We start from the raw sequence: 24254 nt of genomic DNA, 5'->3' as shown, positions 1-24254 counted from the left end.
TGTGTGCGCGTGTGTGTTGGGTGGTAGGGGGCCTGTTCCTTTTTAGGAAAAAAATCAGGTCATCACAGTGTGTCCTTCAGGAGGCTGCCTGCTTTCTCCCACTCACTTCTGTGTGTAATAAAGGCTACAAACACTTCCTCATGTAACGTAGGTGGAAATTTAATCCGACAACATGACCGAAGGATTTCTTTATGCGTTTTGACACCAAGCAATTTATCTATTTAGCATTCCTTGGCATTGTTATTTATTAAGATGTCTATTCCAGGTTAAATGTTTGGCATATGCGGTATATGTAAGAATTTTCTGTATATGTATAGTTGTAAATAGTTTATCATTTAATGCAATTTACTTTTTATGTACTGCAAAATCGAATAGATGAAGGCCATGTTTTTTTCTGAAATCTATTGGAGTAAAAAAGTATGATATTTCACATTAAACGGAAACACGCTAATAATGCACAGAGACTATACAGTAATGCAAGGCCTTCTCTTCTAGCCTAAACTGTAGAAATAGTGACTTATGTTTTAATAGGATTTAATAGCTGTTTTTTTTTATTTATTATTCCACAATGGCTAACGGAGGAGAAGAAAATGATTTGGTTGCAGATATACTTACAAGGACATTTACAAGACGGACTTTATAAAAGTATTTTTTTTGGGGGGATATCGAGAGGAAAGGTCAGCCAAAACAGATTAAAACTGTTGTTAAACTTTATGAACCATTTATTCTTTTGGATAAAAGAATAAATTCTTTTCTAATCTTTTCTGAAGAATTAGCACAAAAACACAATTTGCCTCAATATTTTAAGAATTAACTAAATGGAAAGTAAATGAACAGAAGTACAAATTAAATAACTATTTGGTGGGACCACCCTTTGCCTACAAAACAGTATTAATTCCACTAGGTACACTTGCACACAGTTTGTCAAGGAACTTGGCTGGTAGGTTGTTCCAAACATCTTGGATTAACTAACCACAAATAATCAGTGTATGTAGGCTGCCCCAAACTCTTCTGTCTTTTCATGAAATGTGGAGTTCAGGGCTCTGTGAGGCTAAAACTGTTTATTTCAGAACTTCTTTTTTTTTACTGTCTACGCTTTAGATTCCTAATGGAATTTGCTGTATGTTGGGGTTGTTGTCCTGCTGCAGAATCCATTTACAGACTAAATGCATCCAATGATGGACATCTTCCTATGTTCTTGGGAAGAAAACATGATCGGTCTCTCATCTGCTTCGTTATGTTTCCTTGGTCGCCCATCATGTCTACTGTCTACATTACCAAAGTTTTTTATGCTTTTTTTTTTAATGCTTTTTAACTTTTTATCTTGAAACTCTATTCTGCTTTAAAATCTTTGACTGGGAGATACCTTGCAGATGCAGTATAACTACTTTGTGTCTTGTTGCTGTTCTCAGTCTTGGCATAGTGTATACCCTGTGACATGAAACTGTCTTCCATGACCTCACCTTAGTAGCAGAGTTCAGCTGTTCCTCACCAATTTTTAAGCCTCCTGCACAACTGTTTCTGTTTCAGTTAATGATTTTGTTTCAACCTACATATGATCATCATTAGCACGTGCTTGATATAATTTGTCGATCATACCCCTGACTCTGATCCTACAAAATGCCTGACATCATTTAAGTGTACAGAGTGTGGAAAAGTATGACTTTAAAGCCAAATTGTGGTCACCCCAAATATTGATTTGATTTAGATTTCTCTTTTTTCATTTACTTTCCATTTAGTTTATGATTAAAATAAATATTACTTTATATTAAAAGCAATCTCACTTTACAGCAATTTTTTCACAATGCCTAAAACAGTACTCCCTCTCCCCGTGTGTGTGTGTGTGTGTGTGTGTGTGTGTGTGTGTGTGTGTGTGTGTGTGTGTGTGTGTGTGTGTGTGTGTGTGTGTGTGTGTGTGTGTGTGTTTTCACAAACATTTGACCATATGGTAAATGCAAGACTGTCAGTTTGCAATCACACAAATGTATAGTGAGATACAGAGCTACACTGTTAAACTCAGCGAGGAATGGAGATGATATTAGATAGGAGGCTAAAATCTGTATCCATCAAAATCCTGTCACAGAGACTATTTGGGTGATAAATTGTACAGTCTGGGTTAGAAAGAATGCAGTCCCAGCCCTTTGTCTTCACACCATTATGTGCATTTTTCTTTTAACAATCGGGGGTGATGTTGCTTGTTCACGTGGCTTCACAAAATTCCCAAATAATCCACTTTATCATACCAACATGAATGCCAAAAAAAGAAAATATACAGTATCTATGTGATTGTGTTTGAAGAAGGAGTTCAGATTTAGACCAGTTAAGAGTTAGGAACAATAGAAAAGTTTCGGAGTGTGTGGCCATTTACGATCTACTCCAAATTATGTAAACCATTTTGGCATGGAGCTGGCATTGTGCACACTGTCGTTGTCATGCTGGAACAGGATGATCTCCCAGTTCAAGTGAAAGGAGAATCCAATTCTGCATCCAAAGACAATTGTGTGCCTTGACTTTGTGCTAATAGTTTGAGGATGAAACACACATGGCTAAAAAAAGTCCCATGTCTCAGTTATTTTGTTTATATAGTGTATGTATCAATAGAACTGTCATTAAAATATATTTCCAATCCCAATTAATCTAGAAGATTTTCTATAATATGATTTTTGATATGACAAGATTAGATTTATTTTCTTTCAATGAGATCAGTGGCATCCTAAAATCAAATTGTCTGGTTGTAATTTTTTTTTTCAGATGCTACTCAATGTAAAAAATTTACCATCATTTGTCTCCTTCTGTGCTGTAAGTTGTGTAAGTGAAAATGCTTGTCCATTTGGTCCCCATGTTGTCTGAGCCTGTAAGTGGTGCTGAGAATAGAATAGTGAGGAAGCAGCAGCAGAAGAAGGGTTCTGTCATCACTTTGGCACATGGCAAGTGACAAAAGAGAGGAAGGTGTGAAAGAAGCCCTGCAGCATCCCTCCCTCCCTTTCCCTCATTTCTCTTTCATGAATATAGAGGCCTTTCTGGCTGGGATGGAAAAAGATAAGGTGGAAAAGGGGGGAGGGACGGAGGAGGCGTGGACAAAGCGAGCGAATGAGGTGGACGAAGAGAGCAGCAGATTGAGGAGGTATGGAGGAGGGGGAAATGATGGGATGTCTGTTGCCGTGGCAATGCGCATGCTCTGTGAGAAGACCAAGGCTGCTGCTGCTTACTGATCAGAAGACGAGCTCCTTGGCTTCTGCTAGCTTACACTGTACAACAGTGGAGTAAGTAAGACAGAGACAGCACAGCCATTGTTAGAGTTGCTTTCTCACTGTGGGAGAGACATAGAAATGAATGAGTGCAGCACTGCTCATCATGCAGGGGATTTGCTGATGCTAGTGCGATTCTGACCTGCTCGGACTAGGAGGGGCTTTCTCCAGTCTCAAGCCTGCTACACAACAACTAGAGCTGCGACTAGAGGTGAATACTCTCTCCTACATTTCCAGTCCCTATTGTTTTCCCACCGTCTGCCTCTCTAGGGAACACTTAACACTGATCTTCATCCATTCTTTCTATCATTCTGTCTTTTTACCCTGCATTCCTTTTTTTTTTGTCCAGCTTCCAATTTGTCATATTTAGATATTATTTATTTATTTAGGATGCACATATGTTACTTACAGCATAGTGTACGGCTATTCACAATGTTTTAGCTGTGATTTCTAAGATATAATTACATTTATATCAATTATCTTTAATATGGTGTTTTGATTGATATGGTGGCTTGGTTTTAGTCAGTCATGTTTTTTCCATCCGTCTCGTGCCGCCATATTTTTTTCTCTGCTTGATTCTCATGGCCTGTTATATTCTTCCTGTACAAAGCAGGTGCATGGAAATGATACAGAATTAGATTACACTGTGGATTGATAATATAGCATATAGCACAGTAATTATATATTTATTAACAAGCAAATAAGTTGTATCTATGTTATAATAATGTAATTATTCTGCAACAGCAATAAAAAAAAAAAAGACAGGTTTTTTTTTTTATTTGCACATCAAAGACAGAGGTGTTGAGTTGGTTTCCAGTATTATTACACAATGCTTCTTTTCTGGCTGAATGAATTAGGGTCAGCCCCTTCGTCACCATGTCACCTCTGCTCCTGATCATTGACTTTCATTTTAATGTGACGTTGTTGTGGTTGGGCTTTAGGCATGGAAAGAGAGAGAGAGAAATATCCCAGAGGAGTCTAGATTAAGTAGATATGAAGGTCAAAGCCTTGGGTAAATGAATTATTTTATGTAATTTTTTGAAAGAAATTAATTGTTTGAGTAATTGTTTGAAAGAAAGACATACTGTAGGCAAGTATAGTCTAGTGTATTTGTTTTCTTCTGCTGTTCCTGCACTGTATACCGATATCATATTCATAACCAAAAGATATTGTGGTCATGAGTTAAATTTATAACATAAAAAAGCTGCAATCTGACAATGAAGTTAATAAAAAAAGGAAAAAAAAAGCTGCTTTTAGCAAGTGAGGATATCTTGAATAAAGAAAAAGGTTTTGAAACAGCTGTCATTATTAAATAAATATTTAACAAATATAAGTCTCTATATAGGCTTCATATATAGAGAATTATATTTATTTAATATTTTTTTAATAATGACACTGGATCAACATTAATTTAGATATAATGTTAACTGTGACACTTAATAATAATATAATTTAGCCAAAAGGTCATACTGTAGTCAAATCCAAGATTTGTCTATAATTAAGATCTTTTGACTACATTATATTATCTTGTGTTACAGTTAACATCATATCTAATGTTTCTTATTCTTTATATTGAATTATGTTACTTTGAATTGTGTTACTGTGCAAGAAACCAAGCTGTGTGTTCCAGAATGGAGGTGGTACTTCCTCAACATTCATTGTCATGCCTAGAGATTAACCAGCAGTGACACACTGTAGAACACGTTGCTGTTCTGAGAACTCTGTACTAGGGTTAACTTGCAAAATATAGTTCTGAATCTAAAATGGATAACACAGAAATAATATATATTAAAAAAAAATCGAATAAAATAAGCATGGTGAAGGACATGCCTAGACAATGAGCATCAAAATCAAATAGAGTTGTGTATGTATAAGACTGAGGAGTTTTATTTGTTTAAAGAACCTTGCTTTAGTTCTGCGTAATCACTTTCTGCTGGAGTGCATCCCTGAGTTCATCAGAGTCTTTCCCCTGTAGTCCAGATTAATTCATTGAGGCATGAAGTATATATTTAAAAAAATATATAAATAAATGCAGTAGAAAATTTAAATCTTGCTTTATGTGCTTTACATGTAAAATCATGAAAAACCTGCATTAGCACCCTGACAGATGGGTTTTATTATATTATACAGTCTAATGTGAATTTTCTCACATACGATTACATTATATTCACATTTCAAGACATAACATGGTAAAAATGCACCTTTAAACGTTCAAACATTTACCTATTTACACTCAAGAACTATAGAAAGTGTTTGGACAGCTATACTGTAATTGCAAACATTTCATGGACTCTAGTAAATCATGTGGATCTTTTTGGATCATGTTATCTCCATCGTAAGGGGTGTGTAAGCAGCTGGTAAAGCTTTTTATGTAAGCCGAAATGGCCACATTTCATAACATGACTAAAGTCTAGGATTGTAAAAATGTAATCGATATTGAAGACTCAATCGTGTGATCTATAAATATTAGACGCAAGATTGTGTGCATAAATAATGTGTTACATTTGCACTTACAAGTTCTTTCCCTTTGAATAGTAAATTTGTCCTGCATCTTTAAGTGATTTCTTAATGGAAGTAGAGAGCAAAATCTTTTGCGGTACAAAGATAAATAAGTCCTATGTTTTGCCTGAACAGGGTTGTGATCGAACGGATTTTTAAGTGGACGTGTAAGCGTGGGCAGAAGAATGGAGGCTCCACTTGTCTGTCTCGATGAGGAGTTTGAGGATCTTCGGCCGTGCAAAATGGACGACCTGGGGCTGGAACAGGCACCTCATGGACCTTATGGGACCATTCCTCTTGCTCCGCTGAGCCGGGAGGACTTCTCTGAACTTGAGAACTTCTCAGAGATGATGAGTTTCAAGTCCATGGAGGACCTGGTGAACGAGTTCGACGAGAAGCTAAACGTGTGCTTCCACAACTACAACACCAAGACAGAGGGCCTCGCTCCAGTACGCAATCAGTCACATGTTGAGGAGGATGAGGAGCGGCTGCAGGATGAAGAGTAAGTGTTGTTTCCCCCCCCCCCATTTTAATATAAATTGTATGACTTTTCTGTATTAAATTGTTCTCATAGTAGTAACATATTTCATCAAAATCCACAATCTTTTGTAATTTTGCTAATTTCATAAAGTAGTATGAGTATGAGCTTATATGTAATGCCCATGTTTCTATCAAACAACATAAAAATGAAGTAGATCGCTTCATTTTCATTTTGTACAAGTCTGTGTTTTTGTTTATGCAGTCCTGTCTCTGTCACTCATTTGTTATCAGTCTGCTTTTCATCTCATAGCTCTCAGTGTTTGGAATATACAAATCTAAACATAGCACTCTTGTGTAGAAATGATTTTGGATGTGTGATTTTCAATCAAATTAGAATATAAATTAAAGTAGCATATCAATAACAGCATCAATGAGAACTGAGGAGATGGCTGTTTTCTGAGTTATGCTTGGTCAGCAAAAACAGAAAATTTAAAGAAAGGAAAAATCTATAAAATGACATTACCTCTTTTTTTTTATTATTTTTTTACATTTTTTTTTTTATAGCACAGCATGCTTCCAAAGCACTGTATCAACAGAAATGCTCACTACACAGAATCATTGTTTCTCTTTTTATCCAAATGATTGATACTTATCTCATCTTCCTAGTTTATAGACCTTTCGAAGCTTTCACCATATGTTCGTGTTACTGGGAATTGCAGTTGTTAAGCACAGAAGGCTTGTTTTGAAGGCTTATTGCGCTCTGAGTCAGTTTTTGGCCCGCATGCTGCAGTTTTACTCAGAGACTCCTGCTGTGATGTTGTTCTTCCTTGTGGCTCCTGTTCTTGGCCTGAATCAGTCATGTACAAATCTGTGCCTTTTTACCAAATTCTCCCAAAAACACACCCTCTACCTAAACTAGCATTTTATTCAATATCTAGTAAATTGGAAAATAAAATTTAGAATGTAATAAATTAATATATGGCCTGTAAACAGAAACCACACCTCCTCCTAGCTACACACAAACACACTCCTATTAATTTCCTTTATACCTGCACACATTGTTCCTTTTCAGTTGATCAAATCAATAGCATTAGTTCAGTCATGACATAGTCATGTACTTTTTTTTTGCACTGTACTCTTATTTTGCATAAAAATCAATTTTAAGTCATTATAATCCTTTTATGAAATCCTTGAGGAGGAATCTCAAATCCGCACTCTATGCTATAGACTGTAAACCTCCTGAATTGTGCATCTTGTTTAATATTGTTATTATTAGCAATATTAGTAGAATGCTTTTAAACTCTTCAAATGGAATTAATAATGCAAGCGAGCACAAAGTTGTCTTGTTTTTTGATTTATGGATCGTCTAGATTTTGACTTTTAGCACATCTATTTGAAGACATTAAAATAGACAACAGCACATAGAAATATGAAACAAAAGTCAAAATAAGGTAATTCTGTTTATTTAGGGGACAAATTAAATTAGATGACTGACCTAAAATACAACGTTGTAGTCCTTCTATGGCATTTTAATGGGCTGATTTATGTCCGGGCAAACAAGCCTACTAATGTACATCTATGGGTGTGTCTGGTCTGTTAGTGCTCTGTGAAAACACAGCAGGCCATTACTACATCTCCTATCCACACACACTTTTATTAAATCAGTTAAATCTATGCACATGACTGAAAGGCTGATATTCTAAATTTTTCCTCGGTGCTTTTTGACTTTCAGTGGGAAATATGAATTTGTGTATTGTAGCAGCATTCTTCTTTGCTTCCTATTTTTTAGTGCATTTTAGCTTTCAGAGGAAATAAAACAAGCATCCTCACCCAAGGAAGAACCCCTAGCAATCTGGCTCTAAAATCAAAGGAAGTGACATTAACTAGCCTAATGGTCATAATAATGATCGCAATTGAGATAGGCTGTTTGTGTGTTGACTAGTAATGATGCATGTATGGCTAATTAGCAAGTTAGATTAGTTATATAAATGGATACTTCTATTAGTAAGACTTATTATTGTGATTGCATGATCTAATCATGTAGGGATTTTGTGGTTGAATAGTTTTAGAAGATTATCTAATACAAAAGTATTGGGGCAACTCATTTTTCCAGCCATACAATATGAGGTTCCTTTCCAGAATGTTACCACCTAATGGAAGTCACACATTTGTATAGAATGTCTTTGGAGGTGGTAGCGAAGCATCCAAAGGAAACCCAAACCTGTTTCAATATGGCAATGCTCTTGTGCACAAAGCCAGCTCCATGAAGATATCAAAGATCTTGAGTGGTCTGCTAAAGAGCTCTGACATCATCCTTATTGAGTAGCTTTGGATTGAATTGGAACGCTGATTGAACCCCAGGCCCCATCAACCTACATCAGTACCTGATTTTACTAATGCCCTTGTGGCTGAATGAGCACAAATCTCCCCAAGCGCACTTCTTTCATCTTTCATCTTTTCAGGAGATGAAATATATATATATTTTTTACACTATACAGGTTAATCATGATTTTAAAACATAAATGATTAATATTATGAACTCTTACAATAACTTTTTAGTACTAGTACCCATAGTGTGTTCTTGTTGCACATGAGCAAAATGTTTTGGGCATTTGCTTGAGAGCAAAGAGTTAATATTTTTTGTTCAGGCTGTAGATTAGTCAGCTGCTTTCAGATGCTATGGGCAGACAGTAGATCTGTACCAGTACCAGTTTGTCCCGTTGTAGTGTCCCAGTAGCCTTTTGTGATGTTTTTTTGTGAGTGTGAATGTGGGCTTGTTCTCTGATTATAACTGGTCTGTAGTATTGATGCATACTCCTGGAAAAACTGCCATTTAGACTGTTAGGTAAATATGGTTTAGAGGACAAACAAACAAACAACAAAAACATTTTCTTATCATTTATTTTACATTTCTAGTCAAATTTGGCCAAAATCTTAAAACAAGGTTTTGTGTCATAGATCTATTTGACCAGGCCTAAGAGTATTTATGTGGTCTCTGTGTTGTGTGTTTAAAGGTTGCTTTGTTTATAGAATTGTGTGTGCTTGTGTCTGTAGTGTGTGGGACGCTTTGACTGATAACTATCTGCCGTCCTCTGTGTCCAGCTGGGATGGCCCGAATTCAGAGACACTCAATGGCAACCTTTCAGATGATGAGGTAAGCAAGCTATTTTTCTGGTCATTTCTGCTAACAAAGTGCCTAATTAACTGTAAACAAAACATTTATATAATGTCTTGTAATGTCTTGTATTTGTCTGACAGTATTGTAAAAAAAATAAATCCAAACATCTTTCTGAAAACATCATTTGTATTCACAAGATGTCCGATATAAATATTGCTCCTTTTTTCTCTCACTGTTTGGAATTACATACACATACATACATATATATATATATATATATATATATATATATATATATATATATATATATATATATATATATATATATATATATATATATATATATATTTATTTCTATTACAATGGCAGGACAAAATCAAATCATTAAAAATGAAAAAAAATTTCAATGAATAGTAATTTAGTCTCCATCTGTCACACTTTGTGCAGTTAGAAAAGCTTTCTGGTTATTACAGTTTATCAGATTTTTTAAAAAAGACCTTCCATTAGACATCATTCATCAAGTGTACACTAGGCTCTATAGCACTTGACATATTAGGCAACATAGTAATGCAATAATGTCATTCGCTTTTCCACTCTGCCAAGTGTCACGTGCCAGGATGACGTTAGTACTAGCAGGCTTGTGCTGAGCGTTGTCATGACAACCATGTTTCTAACCTACTTTTTATAGATACATGAGAAAGAGGAGGATGAGATGAATGAGAAGAATGAAAACGCCAACTGTCTGACTGAAGAACCTCTCATCACGGCTGACCAGGTGAGAAGTTCCCAAATGTCCAGTTTCCACAAAGCACTTCCTAATGAGAGAGAAAAGAAGAGGCACCAGATTAGATTATTATGGCAATCAATTTTGAATTGTTTCCTAAAAAATTTTTTAAAAATTTCCTGCTTTATTTGAATATACATAATAAAGGAGTTTATATCTATAGATATAAGATAATAATATATGTAATTTTATGTGCAATATAATGGACATTTTATAGTATATACATTTGTTCAAGTGTCAAACCACAGTGGTCCTGCATCTGTATTAGTCAGAAGGTGTTGCCTCATTTGCTATAACAATATTTATACAGTACTTCATTATATAATTATATTTAACATATTATGAATATATTCTATTCATTATATAATTTAATTTCAGGTTGATATTGTATGTTAATTTTAATGTCATTTATTCTATAGTAAGTACTTATAGTATGAACAAGGGCTTATATGGAGGATGATCTGATCTACATAATCATAATCTACATAAAATGCTTAAATAAACCACATTTAATAAAACTGTTCTCAATGACCTTCCCGTGGGCTCACCACCTGCAGGAGGGACCGTAAGGGACGGTGCTGTGAGGATTGGGCAGCAGTCGAAGGCGGGGGCCTGCTTAGACTGCTGCCCCCGCGACCCGAATTACGGATAAGCGGGAGAAAATGAATGAATGAATGAATGTTCTCAATGAGGAAAAATGCTATTATTTATATAATGAAACCTGTAAGGGGACAGTTTTTTTTAGCATGTATGGAATGGGTCTCAGGTGTCAGTGCTTTGTAACAATCAATAGGTTTTACGCCACAGGAGAGTCTTTAGGACAGAGGACTGTCTCTATTGTGGTCTTTTTAACTTCAGGAGGGGACAATAATAGAATTACTGTTTGTAAATGTTATATTGGGAATGAAAACCCTACTTTCCTCAGGGATTTTCTACATTAAATTAACAAAAGGTTTAAAAGTATGATTAATTGTTACATCATAAATAATAATAGGCAATTTCTGGGCAAAACAACAACTAATTTAAATGTAAATATTCTGGCCCTATCACACCACCATTACCATCACAAGAGAATGCCCCCCTTTATTTTTTATTTTAGTTTTATTCCCTACTAAATTGCAATGAATTGCATCTGAACATTTTCATTAGGTGATAGAGGAGATTGTTGAGATGATGGAGAACTCTCCTGACCCGGGTGAGACGGAGGAAGAGGAGGAGGAGGAAGAAAGTGGAGACTCCTCCCCTAAGACCAATCCCTCCCTCTTGGAGGAGATCCGCATGCTGTCTCAGGCTGCCGACAACAACAATTGCTCCTATGAAGGTCACACTTCATCTCTAAATTAATGCCTTTGTATAGTCATATCGCTAGTGTTTACTGTCCGGTTGTTTTTAAAGTTTTTAACAAAGCTGGCTTTATCAGTTTCCATTATTAAATATGCCAATTTATTTATATGTTGCAGGAATCAAAATAATGTAGATCAAATAGATAAAGATAACAAAATATAAAAAAAAATATATATAAAAAACAATATTTGTCTTAAATAATAAAAGATGAGAATAATACTTTCAGTATACTGAATTAGTTGAAAACATCTTTCCTTCAGGGTGTTTTGTGCACCTAATTCACACTAGACACTAGAGGATGTTGACTAAAAGCAAAACGTTAAAGCTACATGTGTATAAATATCGCCATCTTTTGGTGGCGGAAAGAATCACAATGAACCAAATTCTGGCCAAATGCTCCAGAACTGATAACTACATTAATGTCTAAAGTAAGTCTGGTGCTGCACTTAATAAAAGAACCTTATTGTGCTTAGGATTAAGGCTGATGCCAAGCTCAGATCTGCTGGAGCTTTTGGGCCGTGTAGAAATGGCAGTGAGGGAGTATTCGGAGGAACTGGTGACTCAGCTGGCACGGAGAGATGAGCTTGAGTTTGAGAAGGAGGTAAAGAACACGTTCATCACGGCACTCATGGAGGTGCAAAACCGGCAGAAGGAGCAGCGAGAGCTCAGCAAGCGCCGGCGCAGGGACAAGACCATGAGTCTGCAGGGGTCCGGCCTCCCTGAGAAGACCGGCGGCATGCCAGTGAAGGTGTGTGTCTGTGAAGTAGCTGAAAAAGTTATTAAAAATATATATTTTTATTTTAATGAAACATAGCACACCACCCTTTACACAACAGATGAATTGTTTACTCTGAAATTATTGTATTGTATTATTTTGTATTATCTGTGTGTATGTGTGTGTGAGAAATAGAGAGAGAGAGAGAGAGAGAGAGAGAGAGAGAGAGACAGACAGACAGACAGACAGACAAGACAGCCTGAGTAAAAGTAAAGAGGCTGAGGTGCTTTCTGATGTCAGAATGCATTGTCTGTTTTTCTCTGCTTAATGGACCTCATTACATCCATTAACTGAAACTGCACTTAGTACTTACAGGAAGAGAAGAGAAGCTTACCAGACATTTCGTCCTCCTCATATCACACTTCATACCTTAGTCATGAATGTTCACATTGCTATTATTGTTTTTTCTGGATATGAAATCCAATCATTTTACTTTTACTCATTTTAATTATTTGTGAAATGCATGAGATAATTTTGAACGTTTTGGTGAAAGTGTTCAAAAGCATTGCATATATAAAATGTGTTATTTCATGTCTGAATATTCACAGCGTTTCAGTATGGAGGGCCTGTCTAACATTCTGCAGACGGGAATCAGACAGACTTTTGGAAACTCAGGAATGGACAAACAGGTGAGGGAGCATCAGTGCTACAGAAGGGTTTGCGCATGGCAAACATAATAGAATAAACCTTATTCAGTGCATAAAAGACAGTAGAAGCCTGGTCTCTCTCAGCATAGTTTGGGTATTTATCTTCTTTATGCAGTATCTAAACACAGTGATCCCATATGAGAAGAAAGGAGCTGCTCCATCTGTTGAGGAACTTCAAATGCTGACAAAAAGTAAGTGTGAAGAAGCTGATGGGCTGAGCCTCACACAACGCCTCCACAAAATTAAAAAGCATGAGCTTGCTGTTGTTTTTCACAATTTATATTGAATATTGTATTAATGAGGAATCTAGTGTCGATGTAATGGAGCTAAAGATGAGACTCGAAGAATCTACAATATGAAGAACACAATGAGGCTTTAAAAATTAAAATGGGTGCTTTGTAACCTGATCTGTTTGAGCAGAAGGTACAGATGTTGATGTGAGAGTTCTGGACAGACTTAGGACCAAAAATCTAAAAAGCACTTAATAGCACTTAAAGGTTCACTAGCACCAATATCAGCAAATCAAAACAGTTAGGTAAAGGGAACCGTGTTTGCAAATGGCTCAACAAGGTAAGAAAATAAAAACCCTACATTTCAAAGATCACATGTAAATATGCAAGTTTCCTCAGGGAGCTTTTTTCCTGTAATTATACCTTTAAGTTGAATAGAGATGACCGAATACACTTCAGTGCAAAAAAAATGCCCAGAATGGCAAAATGCTAAGCTTTTAATTGTATTAACAACTCATTGGTCAGGAAATTAGCAAGAATGTAATATGTGCACTTACGAGACCTTTTACTCTACTATTTACTCTATTACTTTTTCCACAGAAAACTACTAATGCAGATTAATACACAGGCTTTTACAATGGAATTTCTTTAGTAACAATCGGTTGTTGTTTTTTCTACATGACAATGCAACTTTATCTGCAAAAGACCACCAAAAGTGGCTTGAGAACAGATTGATCAGGCTCAGGTTTTGGCCTTCAGATTTGAACAGTATAGACAATATTTGATTTGGCATTAATTACAAACCAACTGGAAAACATTTAATTCAATTACTCTTTAAGTCTTCGTTTAAAGCAATCAACGTTGGAACAACTTGAACTCTTCTTTCTGTAAAAGCTTTAAACATTGGAAAAGATGACATGGAAACGCTCTCTGATGCAAAATGATTTTATCTAATAATTTAATTCTTGTTAATTTCCTGACAATTGAATTGTTGTTAAAACCATTAAAAGCTTAACACTGTGTTTAACACAACAGGATTATTTTTATAAAAAAAAAAAAAAAAAAAAAAAAAAAAAGGTTAAATTTGTCACATATATATATATATATATATAGCCACTGCCATTGTTTCCTTCTTTCTTTCCTGTCTCTCAGTCCTTTATGCCATGAAGGAGGATAGTGAGAAAGTCCCCACTCTGCTAACTGACTACATACTAAAAGGTGAACGTTATACAAAACACTTTTCAGGTTTAATTTATTCCTGATACATGGTACAAGCGTTCAATGTAAACTCGCTTCTGTAGAAAATAATTTTTATTTTTTTGCTGTACCTTATAAGTTTTATGAATTTGTATTATTATTTCAGTCCTGTGTCCCACGTAAGCAGCTGTGTATGACGTCCTGTCCTGGTTGTGAGGAAGGCTGGGATCTGCCTCACCCTCACTTTCTGTGCTTCAGTCCCAGCTGCATGAGCTCCTTGACCCTTTCATCAACAAGGGACCCTTAAAATCTAACCATCCTCCTTTTTCGCTTAGCATAATCCAGCTCAACTCTCTGTCCCCCCTTCGTGTGCACATATCCACAAGGCCAGTACATCAGAGCCCGGTGCTTTCCTATTTTTTTCTATACTTTACAATGGGCCAAAGCCATATGGAGCATGTTAGGAGGAAACAGACAAATAAGAATTCGTTTCCATCAGGTATTCTCTATTACTTTTTTTTTTTTTTCCTTTTTTTTTCTCTTTTTAAAGAAAAGCCCACTTGAGGGCGCTATGATTCTTCTTGTCTGTTCAAAGGTGTTCGCAGGTGCATCGGGGAACGTACGAGCACATTCTTGACTAGTTTGTCCATCCGTCACCTTCTGCTTTTGCTGTTCTGTACTGTGGCTTCATCTTAGTAGATAGCATGTTTTAATGTTTGTATTAATAATAATTTATAGAAAGACATCCACTGATATACAGAGGCCACTTATTTTATTTTTGATCAACAATTTGTTTGAGAATTTCATGTTTTATCTTTTATCACTTATCGTGTCAGTCGTTATCACCAGGCAGTACAATTTCCATCCTGAGTTTAGTGTCATCTATGCCATGATACGAGCATATCTTTAATGTATATATTTCTTCTTTATTACGGGGCATGGAGGAAAGTAAAGTATGGCTAAATCAAAGTCCAAATAAATGTCAAACCCTGTGAAAAAAAACGCCTAGTTAAGTTGTTTTTTCTTTTCCATTCTTTATTCTCTTTCTCTCTGGTTTTAACTGAATACTGGAACAAAAGGAAAATAGAAACAAGTGATTTTGCATAGGAAAAAAAAATCTGTCATTCATTTTATTTAAAAATGGCAATAAAAAGTATTTCCATGTACAGATGTCCCATATACATAACAGTTCACAATGCTCTTCAAGACAGTGCACCTTATTAAAAGTCCATATATTCAGTTTGTGCTATGTACATGAAGCATACGACTGGTGATGCGCACTAAATTAGTCCACTCACACAAGTGCTGGTTAGATCATCCTGTTAATAAAAAAAAAAATACAAACAACCTCCTGCAAAACCTATAATAAAGCATACAGTAATATTTGGAATGTTGAAAACATTATGAAGCCCCAAATAAAAAAAAGTAAATGAAAAACTAAATGATTTGCAAATCCCATAACCCAATATTTTATTCAATAGGAAACATATTCAATGTTCAAACTAAGAAAATCACCATTTTCTCTTCTTTTAATAACAGTCTGTATACTGTATGTCTGGGAACTAAGGAGACCAGCTGCTGGAGTTTTGGGAAAGGAATTTCGTTTTGTGTAATACAGGATTCCAGCTGCTTAACAGTCTTTGGTCTTCTTCATCATATTTGTCATTTAATGAATGAAATGTTTAATGCGCCAAATGGTTTCAATTGTTGAAATATCTGGTCTGCTAGATGCAATACAGCAGAAAAAAAAACTTTGTTCCTCTCCCAAAACTCCATCAAATAGTCTCCTCAGTTCCCAATATATGGACTGGTATTAAAAGAAGAGGGGATGCTATAGAGTGGTAAACATGGCCCTGCTTTAAATTCCTTATTCCTATTCTTACCTTATAATATTTTCTATGTTCAATTGTGAATAAAATGTGGGATTGTGAGATTTTGCAAATCATTGCATCGTGTTTTTTTTTTTTTACATTGTACTGTATACACTTTATTTTTATACAAGTTTACACATTTTATAGTGTCTTAACCTTTTTGGAATTAGAGAATAATTAAACAAATATATTATGTTATTGCAATAAAAAATAACAAAACACGTCAGCTTACTTACAGCAAACAGCATAATAATTACTAATACAGCATTCTGTGCAGATTTCACAGTTAAAATTGTAAAAGGACCACAATATTTTGGCATGTATACAGTATGTATATAAAGACATGCACCTGATACCGTTGATCCATTGACACAGTTTGTTCTTTTTTAATTCTCTGTACTAGAATATTGGAAAAGTAAATACTTTGCATCCTGTGGACAAATATATTTGATGAGTATTTTAGTTCCATTGTAAGCACTGTATCTTAAGCAAAATACATACTATTTCAGAACACGCTGCACAGCTTTCTCTCGCTATATAACTCGAATATTTCATTTACAGTTACATTTGACCTCTATGGCATTTGTTAGATGCCCATATCCATAGCTACATACAATTGATTCATTTATACAACCGAGCGTTAAGGGATTTGCATAAGTACTGGGTTTTGAGCTCTTAACCACTAGCATTTGTGTGCTAATCTATAAATGCCAACCAGTTTTGTTATTTATATTATTTAAAATGCCTCCTATGTACATTTACCAGCCACTTTAATAGGAACACCAGAGCAATTGCTCATTCAGCCAATCATGTGGCAGCAGCATAATGCATAATATTATGCAGTGCTCCTGCATGGCCAAATACCAAGGCCAAGGTTCACATACAAAGAAAAATGCAAAAATGCTTACACAGAATGGTGCAGAAAGTAAACTGTACATGCAGTGAGCAGGAGTTCTGTAGCGCACACATGGTTGCTAATTAGTGAGGACAGAGAAGAATACACAGACCTAGTTAAACTGATAGGAAGACGATGAGAACTTAAATAAGCACTATTAACAACAACGGTGAGCAGAAAATCATCTCTAATATAAAGATTATATCTTTATATTAGGTTCCTACTTTTTTTCAAATTTGGGACTTTTTGTTCCAATACAAAATGTTTTTTTTTTTTACCTACATAATCTGATAAAAAAAAAAAAGGAAATAAAAATACCTGGCCAATCCCTGTCACAAAAAGTCCCCAAAGAACTGATCCAAACATTTCATCTTTTCACAATTAATTGTCTAGAAACAATTTGTGTGTTGCGTTAAAAAACAAATATTTTCAGGTTTCAAAAAGATTTTCTAATCAATTGTCCACATATTATACATCATTGCTGCTATATCTCTTAGAAACCAATGGGCAAAATAACTACATTAATATTAATATATACAAAATTCAACATTCTATACTGAAAAACACTACATTTTGGGGACAAGGTGAGGGAGGTGAGATTGAGATGGTTTGGACATGTGCAGAGGAGGTTCATGCGGTATATCAGTAGGAGAATGCTGATGATGGAGCCACCAGGATGGAGGAAAAGAGGAAGGCCAAAGAGGAGGTTTATGGATGTGTTGAGGGAAGACATGCAGGTAGTTGGTGTGAAAGAGGCAGCTGTAGAGGACAGGGGGGTATGGAGACGGATGATCCACTGTGGCGACACCTAATGGGAGCAGCCGGAAAGAAGAAGAAAATACTTAAAAACACTATTACACTATTATTTATTTAATCAATGTGTGGGATGGGTTTTTTTATATGTATTTTCCATAGTACATTTAGACACTTAGACATCCAATTCAATTATTTTTTATTTTTTTCTCTGTTTTTTCCTGATAATGTATAAGTAAGGAATAAGGTTAATATAAAAGCTTTTACATAAAAATTTAAATAATGTGAACTATACCTACATTTCTATAAAGATTTTTTTTATATTTAAGACTTCGTTCTAGCTAACAGTAATAGTCAATTCACACAAGAGCAGGCTTTCTGTAACTTTCCTGAAACTGTAAGAAAAAAAAGATAGACAGAACAATAGAACTGAGCAATGCTTTTATAGCTATATATAAAACATAAAAAAGTCAATTTTGTAAATAAGCATATTTTATACTACATATTTTCAAAAGTCAGTGAAAAGCTCTTCCTTTTTATAAATCCAGCTCAACTTTAAGTCATTTTCAGTGTAAGTTCCAGCAGATGGCGCTCTAAACAGTGAAACCACTTCAGGCCTAGACGAGAGAACCGGCTTGATTTTGTGCAGGAACCATAATGGGCACGCCTCCCATGCGAGAAAGATTTGCGGCACTCACTCCGCTCGGGGCGGGAACATAGCGTGTGGTTGGAGGCTGAAGAGCTTCTGTCCTGGGTAAGGAGCCTCCGTTGGAACTGGTGGGTGCTGGGGGATTGCGTGGTACCATGGCATTGCTGTTGTAGCCAGGCAGAGCTTTTTCTGGAGTGCTGGAGAGGCCTGTGGGTCTGGGTCTGTAGCTTGTGCTGCTTGTGATGATGGAGGCTGTGTCAGAGGTGGGTTGTGTGATGGGGTAATGGTGTTGGTGCTTGTGGTCAAGTGTGTCTTGAGGCAGAGGGCTGGAGCGGAGGGATGACAGCGTGCCGTTTTTAGAGATGATGTCAGAGCCTGTGCCACTCTTAGCCCATGAGACACGTTTAGGGGCCTGAGCATCCTCTCTGTTTAAGAAACATGGTCAAATAAGTGTTTCAGTTCATGTAAAATCACATTCTGACAAAAATATAAGATACAAGCCAAAATATTAGCTTTTGATACCACTGGCATATACGATTATACTATACTATTGCTTGATACCGCTGGCATATACATTTGAATATTTCAGTATAAGAGATATTATTTGTCAGCTGTCTCAATTTACAGTGTATCTAGTGTATCTGTTCTTAAAAAAGCATGCAACTGTCGAGAACTATGACAGTCGAGAGTATTCTTTTGGCTACTTATGTGTCACTTATGGCCACTTTTATGCCAGGATTAATATTGATACAGTATTAATCTTCATATGAATTAGCATCTAAAGTAGTAGTGAATGTTACTTTATATCATTAGCCAGATCTTCCTCCCTGTCCTTTCTTCTCCTTGTCCACAAAAAAACGAGGACGATGATAATGAGGATGAGCCCCACCAGTGCACCCACTGTGGCACCAGCTATCACCCCAGCTTTATTCGCTAGTCAAAAAGAACAATACATGTTTATTATTATTATTATTATTTTTATTATTAATATATTATAAGCCAGAAGTTCCAATCAAAATGTATATTATATATATATATATATATATATATATATATATATATATATATATATATATATATATATATATATATATATATATATATATATACATACATACATTTTGATTGTGCTGGACAGCATACAATTTGGCATGCAAACAGATAAGACTTACAGGTGATGACTTCCAAGTTGATGTAACACTTGGCCACTCCGGCAGAGTTCGAAGCTGTGCACTCATACTTTCCCGACATGTTGCTACTGAGGTTATTCAGCTTCAGGGTGCCTGTAACTTCATCTGAAAGGGAAAACACTTTGTGTTTGCAATTTCTTGTACATGCTAGGAAAAATAGTTAAAAGTTTTGTTAAAAAAAATATATAATTACAAAACGAATTGCTCCACTAGTGTTTAATGTTATAGCAAACACTGATGCTCTTGTTTCTGTATAAGGAACTTACTGAGATCTGGGTAGTGATAATACAGAGAGTTTGGACTGGTTTTGGCCCATTTGTATGTGGGTACAGGTTTGCCATAACTGGACAGGCAGGTAAGTGTGACATTAGCTTTAACTTCTGGCTTTCCTTCAAGCTTACAAACAGGCGTCGTGGGAGGAACTGCAAGAAACAAGGAGACAATAAGGAACACTAAAGACAGAAACAATCAATTTTAAAGAACAGAATCTTTATAATATCATTATTATTATTTTGGACAAATCACTATCCTCATGGACAAGTAAATTCAACACGGGCAAAATAAAAGTAAAATATTGATTGAATGAGAAAGAAACACCGTGACTATTGCACAGCTTCAAAATCCCAGCATCTGCACTACACACACCAGTAGAATTGTAGGACAATTTTAGTATTCATAATAGTCAATATACAAAGATAGCTGACAACCTTTTCATAATCAAGGACATGGTGTGTAAAAACACTGATCAAATCGAGCAAAACAAAGTGCAACACTAATCCATCTAAAAATCTGCTAGTAAAACGTGTACTCGCATTATGTTTGATAAAAAAAGATGCTAACCAGATAATATCTTCTATGTGCGATTCTAGTACAGAACCAAAAAGCAGGCTGAAGGAGAATAATAATCACACATCTGTTAACAATCATACATTTTACATACATTAACAATTTGTTAGAATTTTTAATCAAATTTTTTTGCAAGTCAACATGGGCCTGGGTTGCACCACCTAATTTATGATTTACATACAGTTGCATTATGTACTGTATTAATGACACAAAGCTACATTCTTTACCCAAAAATACAAAAGGAAGGTATAGTTAAGATTTGAATGTGGATGTAATATAAATGTGCTGAATGTGCATTGCCTTCTAACCCATGCAATGTTGGGTTTGGTACAGCAAGTAGGTTTTTAGAGTACACTCTATGATCATTTTTATTTATCTGTGTCACCTGTTCCTTCTAGACATAAAAGATCTGTCTAATCACAAAAATAGTGTAAATGTTTCTTTGCCTTGTGCTCACCTAGCACATTAAGTGCCAGCTCCTTTGGTCCTGCAGGAGTCCCCTGAAGTAAAACCTGGCACATATATCGCCCGGAATCCGACTCAGTTGTGTTATTTAATAAGATTGACAAATTGTTACTGGGCATTTGATACAGGAACCCCACTCTGCCTTTATACTTTTCGCCGATGACAGGCCCATTGTTATAGGAAATGACCTACAGAGAGAGAGAGAGAGAGAGAGAGAGAGAGAGAGAGAGAGAGAGAGAGAGAGAGAGAGAGAGAGAGAGAGAGAGAGAGAGAGAGAGAGAGAGAGAGAGAGAGAGAGAGAGAGAGAGAATAGGAAAATATGCAAACATGAAATCTATACAATTGCTAAAATGCTGTTCTTCCCTGTTATTTCTGTGCCATTTCCACATCAAACCAAGTTACAACCAAGGTCATGATTTAATGATAACTGAGACATCAAGCATACCAAGTATGTTCCGGTTTTAAACATGAAAATGCAGACACATAACTTCATTGCTTTTTTTCCCTTCAAGCCAGCTGATTACTTTACTTAAGTCCAAGGTGTCACTTTCTGCATGACCATAAAATAGTACTCACCATTTCAGGTGGCGTAGACACGTAGTTCCAGACGATGGTGGCTTGACTAAGATCACCTCCTGTGTATGAAGCCTGAAGGGTTACCGGCTGCCCCTGCATTACTACCACATTCTTCTCAGGTAACTGAAGCTGGGTCAGAAAACCTAAATAAAGAGCAAAGAATGATGAGATGCTGGATAAAACAAAGACATAAAAAAAAACATTTTACAGATTATTTGCTATTATTCTGATAAATGATTCAAACCAAATCATAAAACCATTTCAAATGACATTCAGGAGCAGAAATAAGCCAAATAAGCTTTGCCGTTGCAAAAAGTCCAGCCTGAATTACATTTTACTTTATTGTTTGTTGTACATTTTTATGACAATTATTTTTATTCTACAAAAAAAAAAAAACAGCGCTTTTGCCACCTTTCATTATGTGCATTACAAAATCACGTATTGCATTGCACATCAATCACCACATGAGGGCAGCAATTAGTCAACTCACCTCAGCTTTCCTGACATATTAGCTCACAATCTTCTTTAAAGCCAAGCATAGATCCAGACACAATTTTGTGTATATATGTGTGTATGTGCCGCTTAAAAAAAATATATAAATATTTTTGATCTCTGCATCACAATTATTGTATTTAAATCAAACATACCTTAAATTTTAGACTTCACTTGGTTTCAGACATTTTATGGACGCAAATTCACACTGTGCTAATACTGGATATGGCATGGAATAAAAAATGTTGGACACAAAGTGTTGGACATATTGAATTGAGATTCTGGTACATATTCACATGACTATCACATACATGAGTGAAAGCTGATGTGGTCTTGTTCTGCTGTATTCCATAAAGCTCAAGTTGTAACATGTTGGTTCTGACATGCTTATCTGCTTATCCTGGTTTTTGATACGTGGTTCATAAGTTACTGTATGGCCATTTTTCATCTGACCTGTCTCTTGAACAAGTTATACAGAACTGCCATTTTATATATACACAGACCAAAAGTTTGGACACACCTTCTCATTCAAAGAGTTTTCTTTATTTTCATGACTATGAAAATTGTGGAGTCACACTGAAGGCATCAAGGGCTAATTGACCAAGAAGGAGAGTGATGGGGTGCTGCGCCAGATGACCTGGCCTTCACAGTCACCGGACCTGAACCCAATCGAGATGGTTTTTAGGGGTGAGCTGGACCGCAGAGTGAAGGCAAAAGGGCCAACAAGTGCCAAGCATCTCTCGGGGAACTCCTTCAAGACTGTTGGAAGACCATTTCAGGTGACTACCTCTTGAAGCTCATCAAGAGAATGCCAAGAGTGTGCAAAGCAGTAATCAAAGCAAAAGGTGGCTACTTTAAAGAACCTACAATATGACATTTTTCAGTTGTTTCACACTTTTTTGTTATGTATATAATTCCATATATAATTCCACATGTGTTAATTCATAGTTTTAATGCCTTCAGTGTGAATCTACAATTTGCATAGTCATGAAAATAAAGAAAACTCTTTGAATGAGAAGGTGTGTCCAAACTTTTGGTCTGTACTGTATGTATATATATATATATATATATATATATATATATATATATATATATATATATATATATATATATATATATATATATATATATAAATCATGCAAGTTCAAATACATTATACAAGGCAAGATTTATCCTTAGTCATGGAAAGTTGACTCAGTGTTTAGCTCACAGGTAGATATGTCACCTGCCACAAATACAGCAGAGTCATAATCCCAATTTGTACAAAAGAAAAGTAGAGTATCAAAACATGATAGAAACTTTTGAGTTCACAATGATTGGAAAATATAAAGTCAAGTGTAAGACATCTGGCTAATCCTAAAGCTATGAATGATCATCCATTATCACAGCTCTCTAATGATACATCACATCAGTCTGAGTGAGAATCTAATTTACTCCCATCTATAGCATCACATTAGCTCATCTAATGACCCACAAAATGACTTTTGGTATTTCAATTTCAGTCTTGCTCATAATCATGATTGTTTTGCCTAATGTAAAAAAAAAGCATAGGAAAATCCATCTTTTACAAAAGTCTCAGTGTGCAGTTAATGCATTTCACAATAATATATAATAATAATTTAATGATATAAAATCTAAAACTGCAAAACTCTGCTTATAACAAAAAGTTATTTATTTCACTGTTCTGATTCAATTCTATCATCAAAATTATTGTATAATATCAGTGACAAGCCTAAATGAGTGAGAGAAAATGAATGATACATTGCATATTTAACACTACATAAGAGCCTTAGATAAACACAGAAAGACAGAACAGATTGCAAAGTAAAAAAAAAAAAAGGAGAAGGAGAAGCTTCTAAAGCTGGTGGAGAAAGATAAAGATGACGATGAAGAAAAATGAGTGTGTTCAGCGGTGAGGATGACATAAAGAGAGATATGTGAGCCTGGTAATTGATGTGGAGCAAAGGATATTTTGTGGTAATCTGTTGTATAATGGAGGATTCCCCCCCCCTCGCTCTGCGCCACATCAAAAACGTGAGAAGATAAGGACTGCAAAATAGTCTGCCACTAGGAAAGGAAATGAAATAGAGAATGAAAGAGAGATTTAAACACACAGAGAGAGAGAGAGAGAGAGAGAGAGAGAGAGAGTGCTATCTGCCTATTCACCTTATGATATTTAGTTGCTAGACAACTCA

General features: G+C 35.6%; 2 protein-coding genes across 4 annotated transcripts in view; one reads left to right on the top strand and one right to left on the bottom strand.

Moving 5' to 3' along the window:
• Window positions 1–3121: 3121 nt before the first annotated feature.
• Window positions 3122–15324, top strand: fez1 (fasciculation and elongation protein zeta 1 (zygin I); the record flags this gene model as incomplete). 3 transcript variants are annotated; one of them, XM_083567645.1, is made up of 10 exons in its annotated part: window positions 3122–3459; window positions 5883–6249; window positions 9282–9381; window positions 10034–10120; window positions 11279–11450; window positions 11947–12221; window positions 12797–12877; window positions 13011–13086; window positions 14278–14343; window positions 14489–15324. In XM_083567645.1, exons 2-10 carry the CDS (start codon window positions 5933–5935, stop codon window positions 14503–14505), a joined length of 1191 nt encoding a protein of 396 aa, XP_083423771.1. In that variant the 5' UTR covers window positions 3122–3459; window positions 5883–5932. The 3 variants fall into 3 exon arrangements, with proteins under 3 accessions (XP_083423771.1, XP_083423772.1, XP_083423773.1); XM_083567646.1 differs by having other exon boundaries at window positions 3124–3459; window positions 9330–9381; XM_083567647.1 differs by lacking the exons at window positions 9282–9381; window positions 10034–10120; window positions 11279–11450; ... (3 more) ...; window positions 14278–14343; window positions 14489–15324 and having other exon boundaries at window positions 3158–3459; window positions 5883–6253.
• Window positions 15325–15416: 92 nt separating this feature from the next.
• The window catches only part of esama (endothelial cell adhesion molecule a), a 31369-nt gene continuing 22531 nt past the window's right edge, over window positions 15417–24254 (bottom strand). Inside the window, exons 2-7 of the mRNA XM_083567643.1 lie at window positions 21568–21710; window positions 20984–21179; window positions 19947–20102; window positions 19663–19785; window positions 19291–19423; window positions 15417–18915 (exon numbers count right to left, since the gene is read on the bottom strand). Of these exons, the coding sequence (XP_083423769.1) occupies window positions 18459–18915; window positions 19291–19423; window positions 19663–19785; window positions 19947–20102; window positions 20984–21179; window positions 21568–21710 (1208 nt within the window). The 3' untranslated portion in view covers window positions 15417–18458. The remainder of the gene's footprint in view (window positions 18916–19290; window positions 19424–19662; window positions 19786–19946; window positions 20103–20983; window positions 21180–21567; window positions 21711–24254) is intronic.

Source organism: Silurus aristotelis, assembly GCF_946808225.1.
Source record: "Silurus aristotelis genome assembly, chromosome: 18".
Taxonomy (NCBI): domain Eukaryota; kingdom Metazoa; phylum Chordata; class Actinopteri; order Siluriformes; family Siluridae; genus Silurus; species Silurus aristotelis.
This window is presented reverse-complemented; position numbering and strand designations above follow the sequence as displayed.